At 42.9% G+C, this 26,424-nt stretch overlaps 1 protein-coding gene and 2 non-coding genes across 3 annotated transcripts in view; 1 reads left to right on the top strand and 2 right to left on the bottom strand.

Annotated features, from left to right (window-relative positions):
* LOC126203380 (chondroadherin-like protein) overlaps positions 1-26,424 on the top strand; it is a 219,421-nt gene that overhangs the window by 93,048 nt on the left and 99,949 nt on the right. The window contains exons 3-4 of the mRNA XM_049937677.1: positions 17,526-17,664; positions 20,362-20,582. Of these exons, the coding sequence (XP_049793634.1) occupies positions 17,526-17,664; positions 20,362-20,582 (360 nt within the window). The remainder of the gene's footprint in view (positions 1-17,525; positions 17,665-20,361; positions 20,583-26,424) is intronic.
* Trnah-gug (transfer RNA histidin (anticodon GUG)) lies at positions 5,956-6,027 on the bottom strand. Its single transcript has one exon. It is a non-coding gene; the product is annotated as a tRNA-His (tRNA).
* Trnah-gug (transfer RNA histidin (anticodon GUG)) lies at positions 10,189-10,260 on the bottom strand. The gene has a single exon. It is a non-coding gene; the product is annotated as a tRNA-His (tRNA).

Genomic DNA, 26,424 nt, shown 5'->3' on the forward strand with positions numbered 1-26,424 from the left:
AATCCTAGGACTAACAGTAACTTCAGGCGAACAGTAACGAAATATTTTCTTTTTTTTTAGTTTATCTGTCTTACGTCAGGATTCAACTGAAGGTTCTCCGTGTACTGTTCTGAGCATCTTCCTTCACCTGTTCGGCCTCTTCTGATATCGACTATTATTCCAATTCTTTTCCTACCTCCTCTGCTCATTCCCTCCACTTTTCTCTAATTCTTGGCTGGAAACATTTCTACACAGTATACGGCCCAGGTAAGATGTTTTTACTCTTTCCGAACACTTTAAGACTCTTCTTTCTTTCCCCGTTTCCTTCACTGCCCTTTCATTCTTAAGCCTGACAGTCCATATCACCTTAACTATTTTTCTGAATATCTTCTTTCTTTCTTTCTTTCTTTATAACTGCCTATGATTCACTAATAGCTAACACTAATAACTAACACTTGGTTCAAGAATCATAAAAGAAGGTTGTACACATGGAAGAATCCTGGAATCAGATACATTATATAATGGTAAGACAGAGATTTAGGAACAAGGTATTAAATTGTAATACATTTCCAGGGGCAGATGTGGACTCTGACCACAATCTATTGGTTATGAACTGTAGATTAAAACTGAAGAAACTGCAAAAAGGTGGGAATTTAAGGAGATGGGATCTGGACAAACTGATTAAACCAGAGGTTGTACAGAGTTTCAGAGAGAGCATAAGGGAACAACTGTCACAAATGGGGGAAAGAAGTACAGCAGAAAAGGAATGGGTAGCTCTGAGGGATGAAGTAGTGAAAGCAGCAGAGGATCAAGTAGGTAAAAAGACGAGGGCTAGTAGAAATCCTTGGGTAACAGAAGAAATATTAAATTTAATTGATGAAAGGAGAAAACATAAAAATGCAGTAAATGAAGCAGGCAAAAAGGAATACAAACGTCTCAAAAATGAGATCGACAGGAAGTACAAAATGGCTAAGCAGGGATGGCTAGAGGACAAATGTAAGGGTGTAGAGGCTTATCTCACTAGGGGGAAGATAGATACTGCCTACAGAAAAATTAAAGAGACCTTTGGAGAAAAGAGAAACACTTGTATGAATATCAAGAGCTCAGATGGAAACCAAGTTCTAAGCAAAGAAGGGAAAGCAGTAACGTGGAAGGAGTATATAGAGGGTCTATACAAGGGCGACGTACTTGAGGAAAATTTTCTGGAAATGGAAGAGAATGTAGATGAAGAGGAAATGGGAGATACAATACTGCGTGAATAGTTTGACAGAGCACTGAAAGACCTGAGTCGAAACAAGGCCCCCGGCGTAGACAACATTCCATTAGACCTACTGACGGCCTTGGGAGAGCCAGTCCTGACAAAACTCTACCATCTGGTGAGCAAGATGTATGAGACAGGCGAAATACCCTCAGACTTCAAGAAGAATATAGCAATTCCGATCCCAAAGAAAGCAGGTGCTGACAGATGTGAAAGTTACCGAACAATCAGTTTAATAAGCCACAGCTGCAAAATACTAACGCGAATTCTTTACAGACGAATGGAAAAACTAGTAGAAGCCAACCGTGGGGAAGATCAGTTTGGATTCCGTAGAAATATTGGAACACGTGAGGCAATACTGACCTTACGACTTATCTTTGAAGAAAGATTAAGGAAAGGCAAACCTACGTTTCTAGCATTTGTAGACTTAGAGAAAGCTTTTGACAATGTTGACTGGAATACTCTGTTTCAAATTCTAATGGTGGCAGGGATAAAATACAGGGAGCGAAAGGCTATTTACAATTTGTACAGAAACCAGATGGCAGTTATAAGAACCAGGGACATGAAAGGGAAGCAGTGGTTGGGAAGGGAGTGAGACAGGGTTGTAGCCTCTCCCCGATGTTATTCAATCTGTATATTGAGCAAGCAGTAAAGGATACAAAAGAAAAATTCGGAGTAGGTATTAAAATCCATGGAGAAGAAATTAAAACTTTGAGGTTCGCCGATGACATTGTAATTCTGTCAGAGACAGCAAACGACTTGGAAGAGCAGTTGAATGGAATGGACAGTGTCTTGAAAGGAGGATATAAGATGAATATCAACAAAAGCAAAACGAGGATAATGGAATGTAGTCGAATTAAGTCGGGTGATGCTGAGGGAATTAGATTAGGAAATGAGACACTTAAAGTAGTAAAGGAGTTTTGCTATTTGGGGAGCAAAATAACTGATGATGGTCGAAGTAGAGACGATATAAAATGTAGACTGGCAATGGCAAGGACAGTGTTTCTGAAGAAGAAAAATTTGTTAACATCGAGTATAGATTTAAATGTCAGGAAGTCGTTTCTGAAAGTATTTGTATGGAGTGTAGCCATGTATGGATGTGAAACATGGACGATAAATAGTTTGGACAAGAAGAGAATAGAAGCTTTCGAAATGTGGTGCTACAGAAGAATGCTGAAGATTAGATGGGTAGATCACATAACTAATGAGGAGGTATACTTGGAAGGAGAGACAGCATTGGTCGTATATTTTTGTTTATCATCGCAAAATCGATTTTCGGTCACGTAGTGACCATCTTCAGTGCTGTAATATATAACTTAAATTAGTAAGCACTGGTGTCAATAAGCTTACGGCGATCACATAGACTCTATCACATAGACTATGTGATCGCCGTAAGCTTATTGACACCAGTGCTTACTAATTTAAGTTATATATTACAGCACTGAAGATGGTCACTACGAAACAGAAAATCGATTTTGCGATAATAAAAAAAAATACACGACCAATGCTGTCTCTCCTTCCAAGTATACCCATTATCTGGTCGTAGTGCACAGGACACTATGGAGTCGCCAATCAATAATGAGGAGGTATTGAATAGAATTGGGGAGAAGAGGAGTTTGTGGCACAACTTGACAAGAAGAAGCGACCGGTTGGTAGGACATGTTCTGAGGCATCAAGGGATCACAAATTTAGCATTGGAGGGCAGTTTGGAGGGTAAAAATCATAGAGGGAGACCAAGAGATGAATACACTAAGCAGATTCAGAAGGACGTAGGTTGCAGTAGGTACTGGGAGATGAAGAAGCTTGCACAGGATAGAGTAGCATGGAGAGCTGCATCAAACCAGTCTCAGGACTGAAGACAACAACATGATTCACTTCTGTGTAACAGAACACTCCATCCTATAATTTAGCAGACCTTTTCCTCAGTTCCATAGGAATGCTTCCAGATGTTAATAACTGCATTTTTTTTTCAAATGCTCTTCTTCCCACAGATATTGTCCTCCTCCTGTACAGCTTCCGTTAAATGTCATTAAATTTTCCAAGTACAGAACAGACTTCACTTGTTTTATCTTTTTCCCATGTAAGAATATGTTAGCTGGAGCTTGCTTCCTGCTTATGCTCATCCCTTTTGCCTTTCCCATACTCCTCACACCTCACTGAAACACTCTTCAACCTCTGCTGTAGTTTCTCTTCTGATTCCGCTAACACAGCTTGATAATCCGCGTGTTTTATAGTCTTTAGCATTTCCCCTTCAATTACAAAGCGTCTTGCGTCCTCTAGCCATACACGGTGAACAGCTTCGGTGACAGTGAGCATCCTTGGCTTACAGATCTTCAAATATACACTTCTTACAATTCCTCATTCCCTACTGTTACTTTTTGCTGCACATCTGTTTTATCATGGAAGTGTTATAAAATTAGTGGTTTCGCGTCATCTGCCCACAAGGGCAAAAGAAGACTAATAATTTTTTTACCACGTTTGAATACCACTGTAGCACGTGATGTACAACAGGAGGCCTTTTCTGGGTTTTGTTTCAGCTTCCTTTTCTGACCAGATTAATTTGATTCTTTCAGAATGGGATCTTTTCCGCTCGGCACAACAGGTTGTTCCTAGACTCACTTTGTGTTTATTTGTCTAACCAACTGTCCAGTCGTCAATTTCCTGACCAAAAATTTTTATGTCCGGTACGTCAATTTCTGTTATTCATACTGCCTTCAGACCAATTTTTACTGCACCGACCCGTTTTCTTGTTTCATTATTAGCTTTACTGCGAGTTTTGTAGAATTTCACAACTCCTCTAATTAACCTGGTTACTTCCATTCATCCGGCCGGTGTGGCCGTGCGGTTCTAGGCGCTTCATTCTGGAACCGCGTGACCGCTACGGTCGCAGGTTCGAATCCTGCCTCGGGCATGGATGTGTGTGATGTCCTTAGGTTAGTTAGGTTTAAGTAGTTCTAAGTTCTAGGAGACTGATGACCTTAGAAGTTAAGTCCCATAGTGCTCAGAGCCATTTGAACCATTTTGCTTCCATTCATTTAATATGCCCATATAATTTCACACTGTGCTTTTCATAACCGAAAAATTGTCGATATACTTTTCACTTTCTTTATTATCAGGTTGGTTTAAGGTAATGGCTTAGGATAGGTAAAGATCCAGAGAGGCAGTTCTAAAGTTGCGTTTGATACCGGAAACCAGACAAGAAAATCAGGATGCGCTCATAGGATTTCTCGATGTAGAACAAGCTTTCGTCAATGTGAAATAGTGCAGGATGTAGAAATTCTGAGAAAAATATAAGTGATGTACAGTGTGTACATGAACCAAGAGGGAACAATGAGATTGGAAGATCATGAGCGAAGTTCTCTGATTGCAAACGGATGCCGTCTTTTATCTTTACTGTTCAGTCTATACACTGAAGCAGCAGTGACGGAAATAAAAAGCAAGGTTAAAAAGTGAGATTAAAATTCAGAGTGGAAGGATATCAATGATAAGCTTTGCTGACGATATTGCTAGTCTTAGCGAAGATGAAAAATTGCAGGATCTGTTGAAGGGAATGAACTGCCTACTGAGTGCAGAATATAGACAGAATGCAAACCGGAAAAAGAAAAGAGCAGTGAGAAGCAGCAGAATTGAAGACAGCGAGAAACGTAACTTGAAAATTGGTGGTCACCAAGTTAAAAAAAAAAAAAAATCAATGAATTCTGTTGCCTTGGAAGAAAATAGCCAACGACGGACGAGGCAAGCACGACCAAGAAGGCATTCCTGGCCAGCGTAGGCTTTAATTTGAGGAAAAAAAATTCTCAGTATGTACGTTTCGACCACAGCGTTTCATGGTAGTGAACCATGGACAGTGGGGAAAATCGTAGCAGAAGAGAATCAAAGCATTTGAGATATGGTATTACAGAAAAATGTTTAAAATCAGGTGGAGTGATAAGATAAGGAATAAGTGGTTTTCTGCAAAATCGGCGAGAAAAGGCATATATATGGAAAACACCGACAAGAAAATTACGCAAGATGATAGGACATGTAAGGCATCAGGAAATCCCTTGGCACTAGGGGAATTGTAGGGGTTTAAGAATTGTACGGGAAGACAGAGATTGGAATGCATCCAGCAAGTAATGCAAGCAATGGGGACGTAGCGTGCAAGTGCTGCACTGGTGAAGAGGGGGAGGGGGGTGAGGACGGAAGCATTTCATTTCGGAATGTAGAATCTTAAGCCCCATAAAACCACACAGAATTGATGACTGTGTGGTAGTGTCTCAGTTCGTGTTTTGAGATGCATTTTATTGTTGCATCTATTTTTTGTTAATCTGAAATCGGTTTCCACTTATAGAGCACGAATCTCGTAATAAATCTTTTCCATCACATATTAGTGAATTGTTTCGTCTAAATATATGAACTGAGAAAATCTCTCGATTATCCCTTACATAGGTTTTAAAATTTTGGCTGCCAGATTGTTGCCCAGTATGAAATTTGGAGCCATTTCTTGTGATTCATTGAGAATTTTTATTTGCTTTTGTGCGGCTGTAGTGTTTTGACAGACTAATTTATATGCTCATACACTTGCAAAATGACAGTTTATTTAGATAACTGCGAGTCTTTCTACCACTATCGTGCCAGTAAACTATCACACCGGCTAGTTATGTTGGTTTTATTTATAGAAATCTATTGTCATCAAAAGCACTTGCACAGATATGCGATAAAAATGAGAGCGCTAGTTTTGCCGTGACCAGGATTCGAACCTGGGTTATTGCGGCCACAACGCAATGTCCTAACCACTAGACGATCACGGCTGCTGCTGCTCCACCTCAACATTCCCCTCATCTTCTGGTCTCCTTCGCACCCTACAGCAAGGGGCAAAAAATCGCCCGCTGCGCTCCGGTGAACACATCGACGCAGTGGGTCAATTCGCAGAGCTACTGCGGGAAGAAGCGCACCGCCGCAACCACTATATGACTCCACAACTACATCTAGATCCTGTCATCCAACTGCTGCTCTTGTACTTTTCGTTGTCACTGTAGCGCCACATACACTACCTTCATATACGATGCAGCTTGCAGAAAACGAAGTTCGAAACGGATTTTCGCTGTCATCTTTAAGCGAACAGATTTTGATAGTCGTTTCAAATAACTGTACAACTTTACGACTCATCAGCGTGATCAGCGGTATCTTCGTCGTAATAATTCATAAAGAGAGCTTTCGATTTCCGTACACATGTCGAAAGAGTTAGAAGGAAGAGACTGTTCAAGAAGAGATGTTTAAAAATATTACCTACGCCAGTTTATGCTTGTGGGACAGTTTTATTACATCTGCCTAGAACATCTGGTTTGTCAAAAGTTCGAAGTATCACTGCTGGAAAATTATTGTATACCAACATTTGAAAGATTCTGAATGGCTAGAAAACTTACGAATAAGTGAAGACGCATTCCCATTCCCATACACCGATTTTCGATTATTCTGTCGCCAGGCACCAATTGTGTGTGAGAATACAACCACTAAAAGAAGGAATGAAATTAGCCAGCTGTGTAGTTAATGATCAAACAAATAGGTTTTGCCGATTCTAGGAACATTGTCGAACATGGTCGCTTAGGTGGTGCAGGTGTTATGGTGCGGGGAGCCACAACATTGCATGGACGTACTGACCTTGAAACCGCTGAGTGCGGTAAACTCATAGGTCAATGTTATTGTGACACTATACTTGGGCGTCTTTTCAAGGGTGATAATGTGCGACCGCATCGAACAGAGCAGAAGGAGCAGCTCTGAAACGAGAGGATATTTGGCGAATGGATTGGCCTGCCCGTATCCCCGGCTGAAGTCTAATGGTTCAAATGGCTCTGAGCACTATGGGACTCAACTGCTGAGGTCATTAGTCCCCTAGAACTGATAACTAGTTAAACCTAACTAACCTAAGGACATCACAAACATCCATGCCCGAGGCAGGATTCGAACCTGCGACCGTAGCGGTCTTGCGGTTCCAGACTGCAGCGCCTTTAACCGCACGGCCACTTCGGCCGGCGGCTGAAGTCTCATCGAGTACGTGTGACACGCGTTGGGAAGGTGTACTCAAGGACGTCCACATGGACGCAACTACCATTCAGTACTTGGTAACCGCCCTGGGGGAGGAATTTAATGTCCTACCGCAATAACTCCTTGCCAACCTCGTGGCCAGCGTGGGAGACAAAAAGCATGCACTGTCCTCCGTGGTGAGTACACACCTTATTAAGAATAATGTATCGTCGTGTGTAACGTCCAGAGGACCACCATAAATCGCGGCGACTTCAGTGCAATTACTGTCTTTCAATAAAAATGTCATTTGTGTTCGTCTCACAGTGCATTTCGTTCAGTTACCTTCTCTACTAGACTGTAGCGTTTCTTTCTGTGTATGGTACACGTTTCATTGAGCTATGTTATTTGGCAATGACAGACATACCACGCGAAAGTTACTTTCGTTTTTAAGCTTTGCCCACCAGCATAAGATCTCGAGGTGTGCAAACGTCTCGACCATGAACATGAGAACGTTCGTCGCAGTTCGCGTCCACACTATACATACTTCCCTCGTTAGTTCCCGTAAGTAATATGCAATATCACCTTAATTCCTCAAAGTTACGTTTCAAGAAAGAAAATGTTTTAATTGAGAACAAGTAAACTGTCTTGCATGTGTAAAAACTGTAACCAACCACCTTCAGTAAAATTCCTTATGGTACTTCGTTTCGAGTGGAAAAGCAAAATGAATATATATTTACAATGTACATATATACAATATATATTAAGTTTACATTTTGTAAGAAGTCACAAGAAAATTGTGTTTTCGCACAATTCACGGTTCAAGAGCTGCATTAAACGTTAAGAACGGTTGATCGCACGAAAATACGACAGACCATCGTTGAGTCATCCTTTTCGCTGGGTAAATTGCTGTTCTTACTCAACCATTATATTTCTACAGTAGGGAAGTAGCTTAAAACATCTATTACTGATAAAACTAGACCTTTTCTGAACTGCTCAATCATTTACTTTTGCGATTGGAAACGACTGCCTTACATTAGCAATTACGATATATTGAGCGCGAAACTGAGTCCACATCAACGGTTTTTTCATCGCTTGCAACGTTTTCTTCCTTTTATACTTTGCTGCTGGAACATCATTATAGCAAGTTTAAATAACTCTACATGTGTCTAGCACGCGCTAATTTTATTCTGTAGTTCTAAAATTAGAGACTGAACTGTATTAGAAAAGTTGCTGTTTGTACTAATATCAGAATTGCTTCTGTGTTATTTTCTCCTAAGAATCTTAATTACTTTGGCGTTATCAGTTCAGTGTTGTTTATCGCGTCCCACGATGTATCATTACCGAGCATTGCCAGAGCATGTTAGTTGTAAGACTGACACTTCTACAGGTATATCTATGGATAGCTTCACTGCCGACAAGTAGTGTGTCCATCATACCGATTCTGAATAGTTTGTCATGTATCAGTCTTTTGCATCTTAGTGCTAAATCTAAAGCAGGTTGCATATTTCGATACTTCGCCTTACTGTGTTCCACTTAAGGCTTTGGGTTAGTGTTATACGAGTATATTGTTCTTTTTTAGCGTCGGAAGAAATTAAGACATATATCTTCCTTATACATTTACTGGCAGTTATTTGCCATGCAATTTTGTCATTTGATGACATGGTTGAAGACCGTGGCTGTTATTTGAAAACCAATGTTCATGGTGTTGAGACAGCAACCAGCCATAAATCTATTTTTAAGTTCCTTTATTCAAAAGGTACCATTACCGGTTTCGAATCATACAGTTCCTCGTCAGACGGCTTTCATGCTTTCATTAGAACATGTGGTGCGTTTTTTTTATTGATTAGTTGTCCTAAAATATAAAAATGGTTCAAATGGATCTGAGCACTATGGGAGATCATCAGTCCCCTAGAACTACTTAAACCTAACTGTCGCGCGGTTCCGGACAGAAGCCCCTAGAACCGCTGGGCCACCGCGGCCGGTCGCAAAATATAAACAATACGTAATTATAAGCACGCCACACAGATGGTTGCGATACAGATTTGCACTGGAATGTGACTTACGTGAAATGTCGGTCTGTAGTATTTGCTTTCATAGTTTTCGTTCAAGAAATGATGTTCGTAGTTTTTACCACATTCCTATCGTTGTACACATAAATTTGTGTCAATGAGCACTTTAGATTTGTCACAGAATACATTTCTACGATGCTTTACATGTTTTGGTAGATACAAACTGTTTACAAGTGCGTGAGTGTGAAAGAAGCTATGATATATCGTAACATTATGAAGATGTCCCACGTCTGGAAAAGAATCATATATTTTACACTAGCATAGAGACACATTGATTTTGTGAATTTTAGTGCGAATACTGTTACATTATAAAGATGTTCCACGTCAAAGATTTTTTTAATATCTATGGATATGATAGTACATTACTTATTTACATTTAGCATCATAAAAATTGTTAACATATAAATTTGGTACTTGATGTGCAGATAGGTGTAGGAATATTATTGCTTTGGAGGGTGGAAATTAATTTTTGGAAACTTTTCCACCATGAATACACCATGAATTCACTGGACTACATTCCATTTCCATTGTTTTACTTTTGTTGATGTTGATGTAACAGCCTCTTTTGGAGACGTTATACAATCTGTTGAAATGCTCTCCTACGTCTTTCGTCGTCTGATAGAATTACAGTGTCATCAGCAAACCTCTTAGATTTTATTTTTCTCTCTGAACTTTGGTTCCCTTTCCAAATTTATTCTTGGTTCCCTTTCATGCTCTTCGATCTGCAGTTTACTGTTTCCGCAAGTTTAGATGACTTTTTCTCCTCGTATTTTAGACCCGCTATATTCAGAATATAAAACACAGTATTCCACTCAACATTGTTGAAAGTGTTTAAAAATCATACCACGAGGATACAGTAAAAACGAGAGCACTTCGGTTTGCCGTGACCAGGATTCGAACCTGGGTTATTGCGGCCACAACGCAATGTCCTAACCACTAGACGATCACGGCTACTAGCTCCCTGTGAGCGTGTGCTCTTACACAGAAGAAACAGGTCGCCTTTCCGCTCCGCGTAACACAATGGTTCGATTCACAGCGAGGTGGCGCGCGAGGCGCGGGGGAGAAACGGGGGAGCGACGCTGCCGCTACGTCATCAAACAGAAGGCGGCGCTGTCATGCTTAGCAGTAACGCCGCTCCTGAATGAGGGACACCATTTTCTGTAACCCTGTCCAGATGAAAACCACCGACTAGATTACAGCTTTCACGTGACGTGCCAGAACGAACCGTCTGCAAATCGGCTCACAAAGCGCCGTTAGTTTTCCTGAACATGTCAAATGGTTCAAATGGCTCTGAGCACTATGGGACTCAACTGCTGTGCTCATAAGTCCCCTAGAACTTAGAACTACTTAAACCTAACTAACCTAAGGACAGCACACAACACCCAGCCATCACGAGGCAGAGAAAATCCCTGACCCTGCCGGGAATCGAACCCGGGAACCCGTGCGTGGGAAGCGAGAACGCTACCGCACGACCACGAGATGCGGGCCTTGAACATGTCGTTGGACAAAAATATGTAAATACTGGGAGAACTGTGCGCTTGAAGATGAATGAAACCTCAGGCCAAACCAAGCTTCATGAATTCCAACAGGGGCAAACAGTTGGTGCTCTTATAGTGGGTGCTTCCCTAACCAAGGTCGCTGAAGAGTTGGTGTTTCAAGAGCACCGTTTCGAAGATTTATACTGCATACAAGGAAGCGGGAAAACACCATCCGCTACGTCACAACGTGGACGAAAGCGTGTGGCAGACGGTCACTAAAGAGGACTGTGACGAAAAATAACAGGACGACAGCCGCAAAAGACATTGCAGATTTCAGTGCCGCACATGCGAACCCTCTCAGCATTACAACACAAGGAGAGCTCCACAGACGGAAAACTACAGGGCCAGCTACAATTTCAAAAAACCACTCACCATTGACGCAAATGACCATAAAATCGGGATAATCGAGCAATGGAAGAAAGTTGGTTGGTTGTTGCACACTGTCTGCAACTACTGGCTGAGAGTGAAACATGGAGGGGGTTCGGTGGTGATTTGGAGCAGCCGTATGGTAGTATTCCCCGGGAGCCATAGTTCCTCTGCAAGGTCGTATTACTGTCAAGGATAATGGCCCGTCTTGGCTGATCAGGCCTATCCCATGATATAGGACTACGATTTTTGTTCCCCTACAGTGATACCTTGTTCCAAGAGGACACGGCCACTGATGACACAGCTCGCATTGTTAGGCATGGTAATGTGTTTCTGGTTGTCCCTGTACTCCTCCACTTCTCGCACTCCGTGGGTGTTAGGAAGACTGGTGGAAGGGTCAGGGCAAAGGCAACGGCATGTAAGTGCGAGAAATATCGCACTATGGCCTTGACACCTCATGAGTGCGAGTTGTTGACAAGAATCATACACAGAAGAACGGAAAAGAAAACTGAGAATCCAGTGGATGACTATCAGTCTGCTGGCTTTAGGAAAAGTAAAGACACAAGAGGCAGTTATGACGTTGTGCGTAATAATGGAAGCAAGACGTGAGTAAAATCGTAAATTGGTGCAAGGTGTTCAAAATTCGCAAGGAACAAGCTGTAAGCTATAGGGAAAAACCAGAAATATTCAACACACACGGGAACCAAGAGGGGGGGGGGGGGGAATAAAAATGAAGGTTCAAAAATGGTTCAAATGGCTCTCAGCACTATGGGACTTAACTTATGTGGTCATCAGTCCCCTAGAACTTAGGTTTAATTAGTTCTAACTAACCTAAGGGCATCACACACATCCATGTCCGAGGCAGGATTCGAACCTGTGACCGTAGCGGTCGCGCGGTTCCAGACTGCAGCGCCCAGAACCGCTCGGCCACTCCAGCCGACCAAAAATGAAGGAACAAGAACGAAGTACTCTGAATAGAAAGCATATTTATGCCCTTTCTAATAAGACTACTTCGTTCGTATACCCTTTCTAATCCTAGTACTTCGTTCTTGGTCTTCTATTCTTATTTTTCCCTTCGGTCTTTCGCACCTACTGTCCAATCGAAGAAGAAACGACAAAAATAAAAGATTAAATTTCAGGGGATTCAAATTCAGGGAAAAAGTATCTCAATGATAAGATTCGGTGGAGAGGCTAATGACCATACACCGAAAGAAACTTAAGAAAGACGTTAAGTAATGAAGGTTAGCAGAAATGAGATTAGTGGTAAACTTATCAAAATTGGGGACCACGAAGTAGGTCAAGTGAAGGAATTCTGCTGCTTCAGAAGCAAAATGGTACATAACGAAAGTAGCAGACTACCACGGGCAAAGAGGTCATTCCTGGCCAAGAAAAGTCTGCAACCGTTCAGAAGACGGATTAGAAAAATAACACTGGTGTTGCGTCGTTTTTACTACAAACAGCTGTGACTCTTTAATATACAGTGATGTATCGATAAGAATTACACAGAATGTTTGTTCTACATGTGATGTATTACACACAGCAATATTTTATGATCTGAAGATCATTGCTGGCACAATCGAAACAGGTCACATTTTATAAACTCCCGATCTAGACAAAGTTCATATTGAAAATTAATATCGCTCTCCCGCTTTCTTGACCACGTCAGTCCTTAGAAAACTTAACATAATTATTGTTAATAATTTATAGGTGTTCTATATGACTCCTGTACATCACACGAACAACATCCAAGCGTTATCCACTGTACGCCTACATTTTGAAGCATAAATTGAGTCAATAATTCCGTTCATTACAAATGCACATTTTGAATCCTGGAATAATTTTTAGCAAAGGCGGCGTACCCACAAGGTCATTTATAAGATCTCATAAAATGAAATCCGTAGCTGTCAGGTCCGGGGATCTAGGTGGCCATCAGCAAAACACCGCATCATCATGTCCATCAAAAGGCTTGCTTGATGCTATTTAAAGACGACAACTGTTAAAAACACACAGCAGGTTTTCTGTATAGGAATCGCCATTTTCGAGCACGACCTGGAACTTTTCACTTTAGCATCACCGCGCATGAGCCGGTTTGCGGTTCACTGTGCTTGTGCAACAATCGAGAATTTGAACTTACTTATTAGTGTATCGCTACGCATTAAATATTTATAGCCGTTTGTCATCGTCATATTCATATTCATTTTGAATTGACCTGTGTTTTGTCGCATAGCGACGCTGCTCTCCGCTTACTCTTCTGAATTTAACAGGCGGCAGAGGAATATGGTATAGCCGAGCGGTCTAGGGCGCTGCAGTCATGAACTGTGCGGCTGACCATGGCGGAGGTTCGAGTCCTCCCTCGGACAGGGGTGTGTATGTTTGTCCTTAGGATAATTTAGGTTAATTAGTGTGTAAGCTTAGGGACTAATGACCTTAGCAGCTGTCCCATAAGATTTCACACACATTTGAACATTTTGAAGATGGTATGGGCTACCACGTCACCTAGTATTAGAAACTAGTCAAACGAGAAACAGTTCAAAGGACGGAGAAATGTCGTTCTAGTTCGTGTACTACGAGAAAGTTCATTTATTAAATCTTTCCTAAAAGTTAAATTATAACGAAGTGCTCTACTCTCTTAATATTTACTGTTACGTGAGGAAATAGAAGTAGTTTTATATATGGAGCACGGCAATTCAGCCCTGAATAAATGAAATTTTACATTTTTGCAAAACTACTAGAATACAATGTCTAATAAATCTTTTGTTGATGTTGGCAACTTTAAAGATCCAGTCACGCTTTCTTTCTTTCCCGTAGAAAATTCACAGTCCAGTAAAACAATGTGTTGTATTAGTTAGGAATTCATCTTGGGTGTCACACATTTCGAAAAAAACTATGCGTGTTCGTAACTTTGAGGAGGAGGAGGAGGATATTAGTGTTTAACGTCCCGTCGACAACGAGGTCATTAGAGACGGAGCGCAAGCTCGGGTGAGGGAAGGATGAGGAAGGAAATCGGCCGTGCCCTTTCAAAGGAACCATCCCGGCATTTGCCTGAAGCGATTTAGGGAAATCACGGAAAACCTAAATCAGGATGGCCGGAGACGGGATTGAACCGTCGTCCTCCCGAATGCGCGTCCAGTGTGCTAACCACTGCGCCACCTCGCTCGGTCGTAACTTTGATTACTAGCTACAATTGAAGTCACGAACGATGGCGGTCACATTTAGGCTTATTCTGCGCATCTATGTCACGCGTTCTTCGACAGCCAATGAGCGTTGAGTAGTGTTAATGAGCGCTCTGCTGTGAATGTTGTACGCAGTTCGAGTATTAAACATGACTGTAGCGAGTTATTTAGTGAATTTTTATTCAATTTGTTGTGAGTTGTCATGACTTATGTTGGTGGCGAATGACAAATTCTACACAAGCAAGCGAGAGACATAATTTGCAGAACACACGCTTCCACGAAATGAAGAGCACGCGCACACGGCTGCAGCAACTGTCGCTTGGAACGGGCAACAATGCAATCCCCGTCCTTGTCTCGACCAGCGCGAACCGCCATCGTTCGTGGATATGACTACAGTCGAGGATGTGGTACAGTGTGAAACGCCTTGCGGTAATTACGAAGACGGAACGTACCTCTTCACCCGCGTCTACTGTTTGCAAGATGTCGCGTACGAATAATGCACGCAGTGTTCCACATGATGGTTTCTCCCGAAACCGTGCTGATTCTTTGAGCTAAGGCTCAGTTCGTTTTGATGCTTTCCATACACTAAGTGGTGAGCCCCTGTGAGATGTGGTGCCCAAACACTATATAAACGCTGCAAAGTCGCCTGAGGTGTCATAAGCAGAGATTAAAATGCTTGGATGGACTCACTGAACCACATACACGATCTCATCAAACTTATCTAGACACCTATTCGTGGACACTAAAATGGGGTATATCCAACTTTCGCCTTTATGACTTGAAGACTGCTGGGGACACATTCAATGACGTGCCTAAATGACAGCCCATTCGTCCTCAAGAGCTGAAATAAGAGGTGGTGATGTCTGGAGCAGCGTCATCGTTTTAAATCATCCCAAAGACGCTCCAATGGATTCAGGTCGGGGCTCTGGGCAGACCAGTCCATTTCAGCAATGTTCACGAACCATCGCCTCAAATGCTGCATTATGGCAGGGTAAAATGTCATTTTAATACAAAGTCATCTTCCCCGAACTGTTCCTCTACTGTATACAGCACACACTGCTATAAAATGTATTCGTATCCCTCCACATTCAGCGTTTCTTATGTACAACAGGGGGTTCACACCACAACCACGAAAATTGTTCAAATGGCTCTGAGCACTATGGCACTTAACTTCTAAGGTCATCAGTCCCCTAGAACTTAGAACTACTTGAACCTAACTAACCTAAGGACATCACACACATCCATGCCCGCGGCAGGATTCGAACCTGCGACCGTAGCGGTCGCGCGGTTCCAGACTGTAGCGCCTTTAACCGCTTTTTTTATTTTTTTTTCTTTCGCTACCCCTTTTTTTGCTTTTTTTTACAGAGAGTACGTAACCCTCTTTTTTTAATTTTTTTTAAATTTTTTTGTAGCGGCAGAACCGCTTTTTTTTAACAAAAAAAGATTTTTTTTCAAAGCCAAACTCAATTTTCTTTTTCCTTGAAGAACAAATTGTGAGGAATAAATAAGGAAATTTTTTTTCTTTTTTCAAAAGAAAACAAAGACTCCAATTATACTGGTTTCTCCTTCCAGTAAACAAAAATGAGTCTCCTTCGTCTTGTTGGCGAAGAAGCAATCTTTTGGAACAAAAAAAAGTTTCTCAAAGCCAAAAGCAAATTTCTTTTTCCTTTAAGAACAAATTATGAGGAATAAATAAGTAAAAGCTTTTTAAGTCGTCGTGCGACTTGTAGTTAAAGTCCAGTTCTTACAGGAGCTCCTGAAGTGTATCCGCCGACAGCATGCCAGCTCGTCCATACCGCTTGGCCACCACGGCAGGCCGTACCTTAACTGAACTACTCTGTACTTCACCTTCGGCACTGCACATGGTGATAGGTAACGTTCTACAGGCCTTCGCCATATCTTTATCCCTCCATCGGATTGCCAAAGGGTACAGTGTGGTTCACCACTCAAATTTATTCGTCGGTCTTTACAAAGAGTGCTGACTAAAGAAATGCGTGACTTACGAGGAGGTGCTCGACAATTGTACCATAATCACTGTGCTAGCTGGATTGGTGGAAGCACTTTGTAACTCATCAGTGTTTCCTTCCGCTGATTTCATGCTATTTTTTACAATCACGCTCTGCAATAATCAGCGGATGCTGTCCGTCAGTACATCAGCTCTATCTGCTCTTCCTTCAGCTGTGATTGTTCCTTGGCGTTTCGTCGCCATAGTCAGATCACCAACACTTGACTTGTGCAGCTTTGGATTGATTGAGATGTCCCTGACGGATTTGTTACCGAGACATCCAGTGTCCAGTCGACGTTAGAAGTCACTAAAGCTCTCCTGGCTGAGCCACTTTGCTCTTACTATTGCGCTACTGACAACACAATACCACCACCACCACCCTCACCCCCCCCCCTCCTCCTACTATAATGGCGGATCCCCCTCTCGTGACAACTAGTCATCAGTTCCGCATTACATACGAATTTGCCGAAACTTTTGATCGTGTACTTGATTGCGTCTGAAACGTAAATGAACAGAAGTGTTATTAAGGAAGTCCTCACAACTTCAAAAGCTGTTGTGTCTGCTATTCCATGTAATGGTCAATTCAATGCATTTGCTGCATCTTGCCTTTTACACGGGTATGGACCCTTTTGCCTGTCTCTCTCAGTCTTCCGTTTCCTCCTCTGGTAGACTTCCCGTCTTTGTTGCTGTTATCGTTTCTCCTTTCTCACACCGTGCGAGGTAGTGCAATGGACTCGCATTTGGAGGGGAGGTAGTTCGAACCCCGCCTGACCATGCAGATTAAAGTTTTCCTTGGTTTTCCTCCACCACTCACGGGAAATGCCTGGATAGTTCCTTGGAGTCGTCACGATCGTTTTCCTTCTCCATCTTTCCCCAGTCTGATATTGTGTCTAACCTAAAAAAATGGTTCAAATGGCTCTGAGCACTATGGGACTTAACTTCTATGGTCATCAGTCCCCTAGAACTTGTAACTACTTAAACCCAACTAACCTAAGGACATCACACAACACCCAGTCATCACGAGGCAGAGAAAATGCCTGACCCCGCCGAGAATCGAACCCGGGCGTGGGATGTCTAACCTACAATGGCCCCTACGTATGCGGAACATTGGACCATTGTCTGTTTTTCCTGCAGGTGCTGTTCCCACTTCCGGAGCAGAGAGGTGTCTCCAGCCTGTCGCTGCGTCACAACCGTATGGCCGACATACACGACGGAGCCTTCGCCAAACTGACCGGACTCGTCGAACTGGACCTCAGCCACAATCTGCTGCAAGGTACCGCACTCGCATAGTTTCTTGTGTGAGTACCCTGCTATCGTAAGACAGTACTCACTAACGCTGCTTTTCTCCACAAGCTTCTCGTTTTCATCTGTACAAATAAGTACAAGGCAGCCTACTTAGTTGAGCGGCCAGCACGCCCGAACACCATGCGGAGAACCCGGGTTCGATTTCCGGACTCGCCAGGTCCTGTGGACGCAGTTTACATTTCGGAAAAATGCCCTATCTTCTTCGCCTCAAAATAGGAGATCATGTCGTGAGTAGGCTAGAAATCCTTTGGCAAGATTCAAGAGTCATTCTAATATTCTGAGCGTTGAGGACATCGTGAAAATCTCTCATTAGCTGCCTTGCGAGGATAGCAAATTCAAAGTTTATTATGACACGAATGTACTCTAAAAAAGTACCTCAAACTGCATGGAACAGTACGAATACGCATTTCCTCGAAAGTGGCATATTCTAATATTTAATAATCTTTGATCAGTATAAGGAATCGACGTTTAGACGACCTCAGTTTATATCTGACTAGTTAAAAAAATCGGTGTGGCGGCGACCAAACTTTTAACTTCTCCAGTCAAGATAAGGGAATAAAATTTGGTTCACGGGAGACGAACGTTCAATGAAGAGATTTCATATGTACTATCTTATCGGCAAAGGTTCGTGATGGGTGAGGACAGAAACGGGAAAGTATTTTTAACAAGGAGACTAAAGTGCGGTTCTACTTAAGGAAACGCAACTCTCTGAATATTATAATCATAGGCTTCCGAATGCTGATTATGGCATGAAATTATTAGAGGGCCATACTAGAACTAATGAACTCGTGGGGAATATGCTACTCTTAGAGGAGCAATTTGAAAACATTACAGCAACGTAAAGCGTGAACCCATGTCACGGTGATTCAACCCACAGATCAAGCGAGATTCAGGGCTGACTGGAACTGTCAATACGTCAGGGCATAAATGGAATAGTTTTTACCAACATCAACTTGGCCTGTGCTACAAAATGGTTTGACGGATTTTCGACCAGCGTAAAAGCCATTCTCACAATCGGTCTCACATACACAGGGTTCACAAAAAAATGGAAACACACCAAAGACATAACACAGTACCTGCCCGTAGAAATACTGCTGGTGTTCAAAATAGCTTCCAGCCGTCTCGGAAAGGATGACTACAGATCTTTTATTGTTTTCGAGAGATCATACCATTCTTCCTGCCCTATTTACTCCGTACAGTTCCTCTATTCTATGCTGGGCCCGACGCAAATCTAAGGCTGGCCAGGTAAGATGTTAACGCGTATTCCTTATCCAAATGTTCAAATGTGTGTGAATTCCTATGGGACCAAACTGCTGAGGTCATCGGTCCCTAGACTTACACACTACTTAAACTAACTTATACTAGGAACAACACACACACACCCACGCCCGAGGGAGGACTCGAGCCAGCCGGAGTCGCCGCGCGGTTCTGGGCGCTACAGTCTGGAACCGAGCGACCGCTACGGTCGCAGGTTCGAATCCTGCCTCGGGCATGGATGTGTGTGATGTCCTTAGGTTAGTTAGGTTTAATTAGTTCTAAGTTCTAGGCGACTGATGACCTCAGAAGTTAAGTCGCATAGTGCTCAAAGCCATTTGAACCATTTGATTTTGGAGGACTCGAACCTCCGGCGGGAGGGACCGCGCGCTCAGTGACATGGCGCACCAAGCCGCGCGTTCACTCTGCGCGGCTATTCTTTTTCCATCCCATTTAAATGAATATAAGACCTGTTCCAAGGATGTGGGAAATAGTTTTGGTGAAACGGATTCATTTCGATTAAATCCTTTCTCATCTCCAGATGTAGTCGAAGGTGAGATGTAAATTTGTTGCATAAACTGAAGAATCTGTTGTAGTTAGATTTTGTTCCTTGACTGTCAAGTCCCACCAGCACAGACTTTAATGTAACAGAGTTAAATGCTTTGTCATCCTTTACGTATTACACAGAAAATGGTACATGATATATGTTGCTTCTTTCTATAATTTTGTTGATATGTGTAGATGGTCCACTGTGTTACACTCAGCTTAGAAAGCCAACTTGACCTTTGTTCTACTTACGGCCTAAACTTATCGTTACATAGTAATACCTCTGTTTTGTCAATTACCGTCATAACAGAAAATTCTTGAAAAACAGTACCATGAAAATCCAATTACAGTAATGAGAAATATTCGTATGCTTTTGTGCAGCCTTCCTGTCTTGTGTCAGAAACGTGCTCCAGCTGGAAACAGCAGTCAGTCGATTGCCAACATTGAACTCACCTTGACCTGTGGGGGCACTCTCCCGTGCAAGTTGATCATAACATGTCAGCTGATTGTTGACACAGCAAATTCAGTTGAAATTAAATAGTGACTATAAAAGACAGCCTAGATGGTATATCTCAATGATCATCCACTGTCCGCTTCCTTACCAAAGCTACTTACAACTGCGATAAGGACGTCGCAATAGAAACAGCAGCCCACCTGTAAAGCATGGTTCGTACTCTTAGCTGATCAACGTGACATATCTCGGCTCAACACTGTGCTGTGGCCAGCAGTGTAGACTCGCGACGTTGCAAACTCCTCACACAACAAATGCTCACTAAACTGCTTGGCTAACACTTTTACCAGTGTTGCCGGTTTGGTTCCTGTTTGCTATCGGCTGGACTTCAGCTTGAGTGTCGACTTTCCACAGTGGAGGACGTGCGGCCGACAGTGCTGCGCGGAGCTTACAGTCCCGTCCGCTACGAGCCGATGGCGCTGCAGCTGCTGGACCTGTCGTACAACCAGCTGCACTCTCTGGACCCACAGGCCTTCGAGCACTGCCCCAGACTCACGGTGCTCCGGCTGGACTACAACCCGCTCAAGGTCATCGACGGCCCAACGCTCAGGGCGGTGGGCACGCCTCACCTGCAGGTTCGTTACCAGCGCTTCGCCACAGATCAACATTCATCAGTCTAGCTTCCCCCTCTCGACTAGCTTGCTATGGTATTTCCATTGTTGTGCTGTTACTCAGTATCTCATGCTTTCGCTTGGATGGGTATCAAATGCTAACACGTCCTTTTTTTTCCATCAATATTCTGGCACCTCAGAGTGGTATTTGTGCCCTATGTCGTCAATAACTTGTATGTTTTCCACTCTCTGTCTCCCCCTAGAGTTGTTACCTTCTACAGATCCCCTATTGCCGGGTGGTTATAATTAGAATGCAGCTACTCACAGTGGTCCAGTGTGGACTGAATTTATCGTATGGCAGCGAAACTGGGTAGATATGTTAATGCATTAATGTAGAACTGATTTATGCTGGGAAAAAATTAGTGCCAATTTTGGCCACCAGGCGCAAATCTGGCGCTGTACAGCATCTCGTTGACATCTTCAATGCTCATATTAATCAAGTTGTGTAAGTGGTGGTTAATAATAAAATCAACATTATGCCTTCCTCACTTGTTTCATCTTTTCTGCCCAGTGCTGTTCCTAATCGACTACATGTGGAAAACTTTCCTGTGAATCTTTCTTGCATTCACAGACCCATATTTGCATCTAGTGGCCCAAACTGTAACTATTTTTTCCAGCGTAAATCGGTTCCGCATTAACACATTAGAGTATCTCCCAAGTTTCGTTACCATTCGATAATGTGGTTAGTTGTACTTTAATTATAACCACCCAGTACCATGGAACTTATTCTCTTATCACTTACCCTGCTATCCTGTTCCTTCTTCTGGTCAGTATCTCCCATATGTATCTCTCCTCGCCGACTCTATGGAGTGCCTCCCTACTTCTTATCAGTCCACCTAACGATCAACGTCCTACAGCATACTTCTCAAACGATTCGATTCTATTCTTATCTAGTTATCCCACACTCCACGATTTACGATCATACCATGTTGTGCTCCAAACTTCAAATCCCTAGAATTTCTTAGATTAGGCCGATGTTTGATACTAACGGATTTCTCTTGGCCAGGAATGTCCCCTTTGCCTGTGCTAGTCTCCGTATGTTCTCCTTGCTTTGTCCGCCATGTGTCGTTTCGCTTCCTGGATTTCTTAACTTCCTCTACTTCGTGGTCCCCAGTCCTGATGTTAAGTTCATCGCTAATTTCAGTTCTGTTCTCATTACTTTCGTTTTTCTTAGATTTCCTCTCAATCGATATTCTGTACTCATTAGACTATTCATCCAATTCAGGAAGTCTCTCAGTTCTTCTTCACTTTCACTGAGGATAGGAGTCTCACCAGCGAATCTTATCATTGATCTCCTTTCACTCCAAATTGTACTAACATCTGAAACACCCCAATTTTCTTCTAATTCTTCTACGTATTATTCTTGTCAACAACTTTGACGCATGAGATGTTAAGCCGATTGATTCACTCACGTTTCTTGCCTTACTCTCTTCCTGATTGTGTCGATCATATTTTCTCAAGACTCGTAGATTCTACAAACCAACCTGAATAGGTTTACCTCAGTGACTTCGGAAATTCCAAAGACATGTTACCTACCTCTTCTGCCTGATTTTATCGCTTTTCTATTGGCTGCCATTTTCTGACTAACGTCACGTAACTTCGTGCCAGTCGACCACGGTTTCTCCAACCACGTTGCACGTGTGTGTCAGACCAATACAGGTGACTTTTTTTTTTTTTAAGCCATTTAGACTGGCGTGACAGTTTTAATATTTTCACTGCCGCCGAAAACAAATTACCCCACGACACTTTATCAATGGGCTGCGCAATTCTGTGTTGGCTTCCCTTTTTTGCGTCCTACGGGACTGAAGAGCGGGAAATTAAACGTGTCCTGTGACTGCAGACATATTAACAGCAAAGAAACAAAACATTAATTACTTAACTTTAATTTTCGAGTTGATAATTGGAACTATGACTGCACTCTCACATGTATAGACGTTTGATGTCTTGTAAACAGTTAAAATTTCAGCAGCAAACGTTCGTGAGGGCGGGGGGAGGGGGGGGGAGAGGGCTGGCGACTGGAATAATATTCGTTCCACTGTCATCGATGGTAAATTGCTCTCGATATGAACGAGTTTCAGAATCGAGAAATTTACTACAGTAAAATATTACCTAAAATCGCCGCAGAGTACAACGTACTTTCGGCGAGACAGTCGAAGTTGCTGAAATCCGTCGCCTATGGCATCTGGTCTGTTGAGCTTGCACCGCAGTCCTGCATCCACGAATCATCATCATCCTTCCTGGTGTTAGATCTCTTGACCTGTTATGGTCTCGTCTAAGAGGTCCTGTAGCCATCTTTTCGCTGGTCAACCCAGCGATACTACGCCCCTAGGGTTGTAGGTTTCGCGTACGCACCACTAAGATAAGATGCGAGAAATTAGGGCTCGTACAGAGGCTTCTAGACAACCGCTCTATTCGCGATTGGAACAGGAAAAGAAATGAGTGTTAGCTGTACTTGGTAGACTCCGCCATGCACAAAACGGTGGCTTCCGGAGTATGCATATATGTAGATGATATGTAACTAGGATTTTTGGATCCTCTGAGCTCATGCATTGTAGATGTTTTCTCGAGTTGTTTTGGTAGGTCTGTATATAATTTGTGATGGGTTCCATTTCCAGGTCCTTCACCATTCCTTTTGTGATCCCATTTAGTGTGACCAGCTGTTCGTCTCAAGAACTTCATTTCACAGGCTATTAGCTTTTCGCATCTTTTGTCTATTGCCCAGGCTTCGCTACTGTAGCACAACACAGGTCTTACTAAGGTCTCAAGTCGTTTTCTCGCGTCCTTCTGGACTATGGAAGCTTCCATTACATTACTTATAGCGCCCATTGGTTCTTTATACCTAGTGGCTAGAGCTGTTTCTCCCGGAAAGGATAGTTTACTGTCAAAATATTTGATGATGTTCACTCTTTCTAGAACTTTAAATTTCAAAAAGGTTTTACGTTGTACTAAGTATTTTCTGCAGGGGGATATAGTTTGGTTTTTCAGTGTTATGCTCACGCAACTTTTCTCGGATATTATCAGTACATTGTGTATAGAAATCTGCAGGTCATCCTCTGAAGATTCTACAAGAACTAAAGCCTACATGGAAAGTGAGGCTTCTAGATGGAACCACGCACTCCTGTCTTACTCCAACAAACATTCTGCCCCAGTCTGATAATTTTCTTGACAAGATTAAATAAATGTGTCAGTTTGCCTCACACAGGAATGGACTCTACCTCTGGACAGTACTGATCCAACGGACGGGGCCTCATGTCGGCGTGATATGGGCAGGCCGGACCCGTAAAAAATATCCGCTGAACTTGCCGCTGTTCTGGCTCATTTCAGAAATCCGCTTTTGTCAGGTCAAATAATTTGGGACTTACATATGTGCGCAAACCTTAAAGAAGAAAGCAACCTTGTGTGATGTGTCACTGACAAGTCATATAACTCGACAACACTTTTACCATGCATAGAAAGAACTGCTACAATGTAGTTCAGAAGGTAACAGAGCGAAATACGCAGTGAGACGAATAGGAATGATACTTTTATTCAAAAACAATAATTATATTTAAGCCAAACGATTTATGATGGTCCCGTGAACATAGCCAATGGTGAAACATGGTTCCTAATATGGTGTGTGTGATCACCACGTACTGCTATGCATGCACTGCAAAGTTCTCCAATGCTAGCCACAAGACTGGCAAGTTCTTGTGGTAGGGCGTTCCATTCCTCCTCAACGCGGTGGATGGTCGTTGGTGCATGTGTACATGCTGCAGTACGTCCCCCCAACGCATTCCATACGTGGTCGATCAGATTTAAGATGGGGGAACGGACAGGGCAGGCCAGTCCATTCGTCGAATATCCTCTCGATCCAAGACTACTCGACCTGCGCAGTTCGATGTGGTCTCCCATTCTAATCCACAAAAATCATATCGCTGCGAATTCATCCATGGAAGGATGCACATGGGGAAGGAGTACAGAGTCACAATGACGCTGAATGGTGAGTGTACCGTGTTCAAGTATGTGGAGGTCAGTATGCCCATGCAACATTATGGCTCCCCACAGCGTAACATCTGAACCACGAAAACCATCTTGTTTGACGTCGTTCCTGGGTGCATTACCTGTCCCCACGTCTCACCATATGATGGTACATCCAGACTGGGATTGCTTTTATCGGAGAAGGAGAGGAGACCCCACTCTTCGTTCGTCCAGTCCCTTGGCTCTTGGCAACACTGCATACAGTGCCGCTGATTTGCTTGTGTCAACAGAACACAACATACTGGGCGTCAGGCAAAGAGACCACCACCATGAAGTCGCCGTACCAATGTGGAGCGTGAGATTCCGTGCCTTGCAGGCATGTAAGAAAGTGGTTTCAGCTGTCCCCGATGTTTGACATGGGTCCCTTCTTGCCTGTTGCACAATGTGGCAGTCATCTACTGCTGTGGTCTACCATGGTCGACCGATTCCTCTACTTCAGGCAGCCAGTCTCTGTGGTTTGGAACACACTAATGCATAATGCTGTGAGGAACATTGAACTTCTGGGCTACGCTCCTCACACTTCGTCGTACCTGTAGCTTTCCGATGATTCTCTCCACGTAATGTCATTCAAATGTTAATCACTCGTCCTTGTTGCAATAAAGGGAACCACTATAGTAACTGCACGCTTTTGGCACACCCCGTCTCTTCCCGTTTCTCCAACTGCCTGGTTTTGAGTCGCCAGCTCCATTTGCTGTTATACTGATGCTGACCACACGCCAAGAGACGCCCAGCTTTTTGTGCGCTACTAGGAGGGCTCTGGTAACATGTTGCCGCACTTTTATCGTCCGTTTCCACAGAGTAGTTAATTCAATAACGGAAAAACCTCCCAAGACAATTCTTCTTCTTGTGGTCTTCAGTCCTGAGACTGGTTTGATGCAGCTCTCCATGCTACTCTATCCTGTGCAAGCTTCTTCATCTCCCAGTACCTACTGCAACCTACATCCTTCTGAATCTGCTTAGTGTATTGATCTCTTGGTCTCTCTCTACGATTTTTACCCTCCACGCTGCCCTCCAATGCTAAATTTGGCCGGCCGAAGTGGCCGTGCGGTTAAAGGCGCTGCAGTCTGGAACCGTAAGACCGCTACGGTCGCAGGTTCGAATCCTGCCTCGGGCATGGATGTTTGTGATGTCCTTAGGTTAGTTAGGTTTAACTAGTTCTAAGTTCTAGGGGACTAATGACCTCAGCAGTTGAGTCTCATAGTGCTCAGAGCCATTTTTTTGCTAAATTTGTGATCCCTTGATGCCTCAAAACATGTCCTACCAACCGATCCCTTCTTCTAGTCAAGTTGTGCCACAAACTTCTCTTCTCCCCAATCCTATTCAATAACTCCTCATTAGTTACGTGATCTACCCATCTAATCTTCAGCATTCTTCTGTAGCACCACATTTCAAAAGCTTCTATTCTCTTCTTGTCCAAACTGGTTATCGTCCATGTTTCACTTCCATACATGGCTACACTCCATACAAATACTTTCAGAAACGTCTCCTGACACTTAAATCTATACTTGATGTTAACAAATTTCTCTTCTTCAGAAACGCTTTCCTTGCCATTGCCAGTCTACATTTTATATCCTCTCTACTTCGACCATCATCAGTTATTTTACTCCCTAAATAGCAAAACTCCTTTACTACTTTAAGTGTCTCATTTCCTAATCTAATCCCCTCAGCATCACCCGATTTAATTTGACTACATTCCATTATCCTCGTTTTGCTTTTGTTGATGTTCATCTTATATCCTCCTTTCAAGACACTGTCCATTCCGTTCAACTGCTCTTCCAAGTCCTTTGCT

The sequence above is a fragment of the Schistocerca nitens genome, chromosome 9, assembly GCF_023898315.1.
Source record: "Schistocerca nitens isolate TAMUIC-IGC-003100 chromosome 9, iqSchNite1.1, whole genome shotgun sequence".
Taxonomy (NCBI): Eukaryota; Metazoa; Arthropoda; class Insecta; order Orthoptera; family Acrididae; genus Schistocerca; species Schistocerca nitens.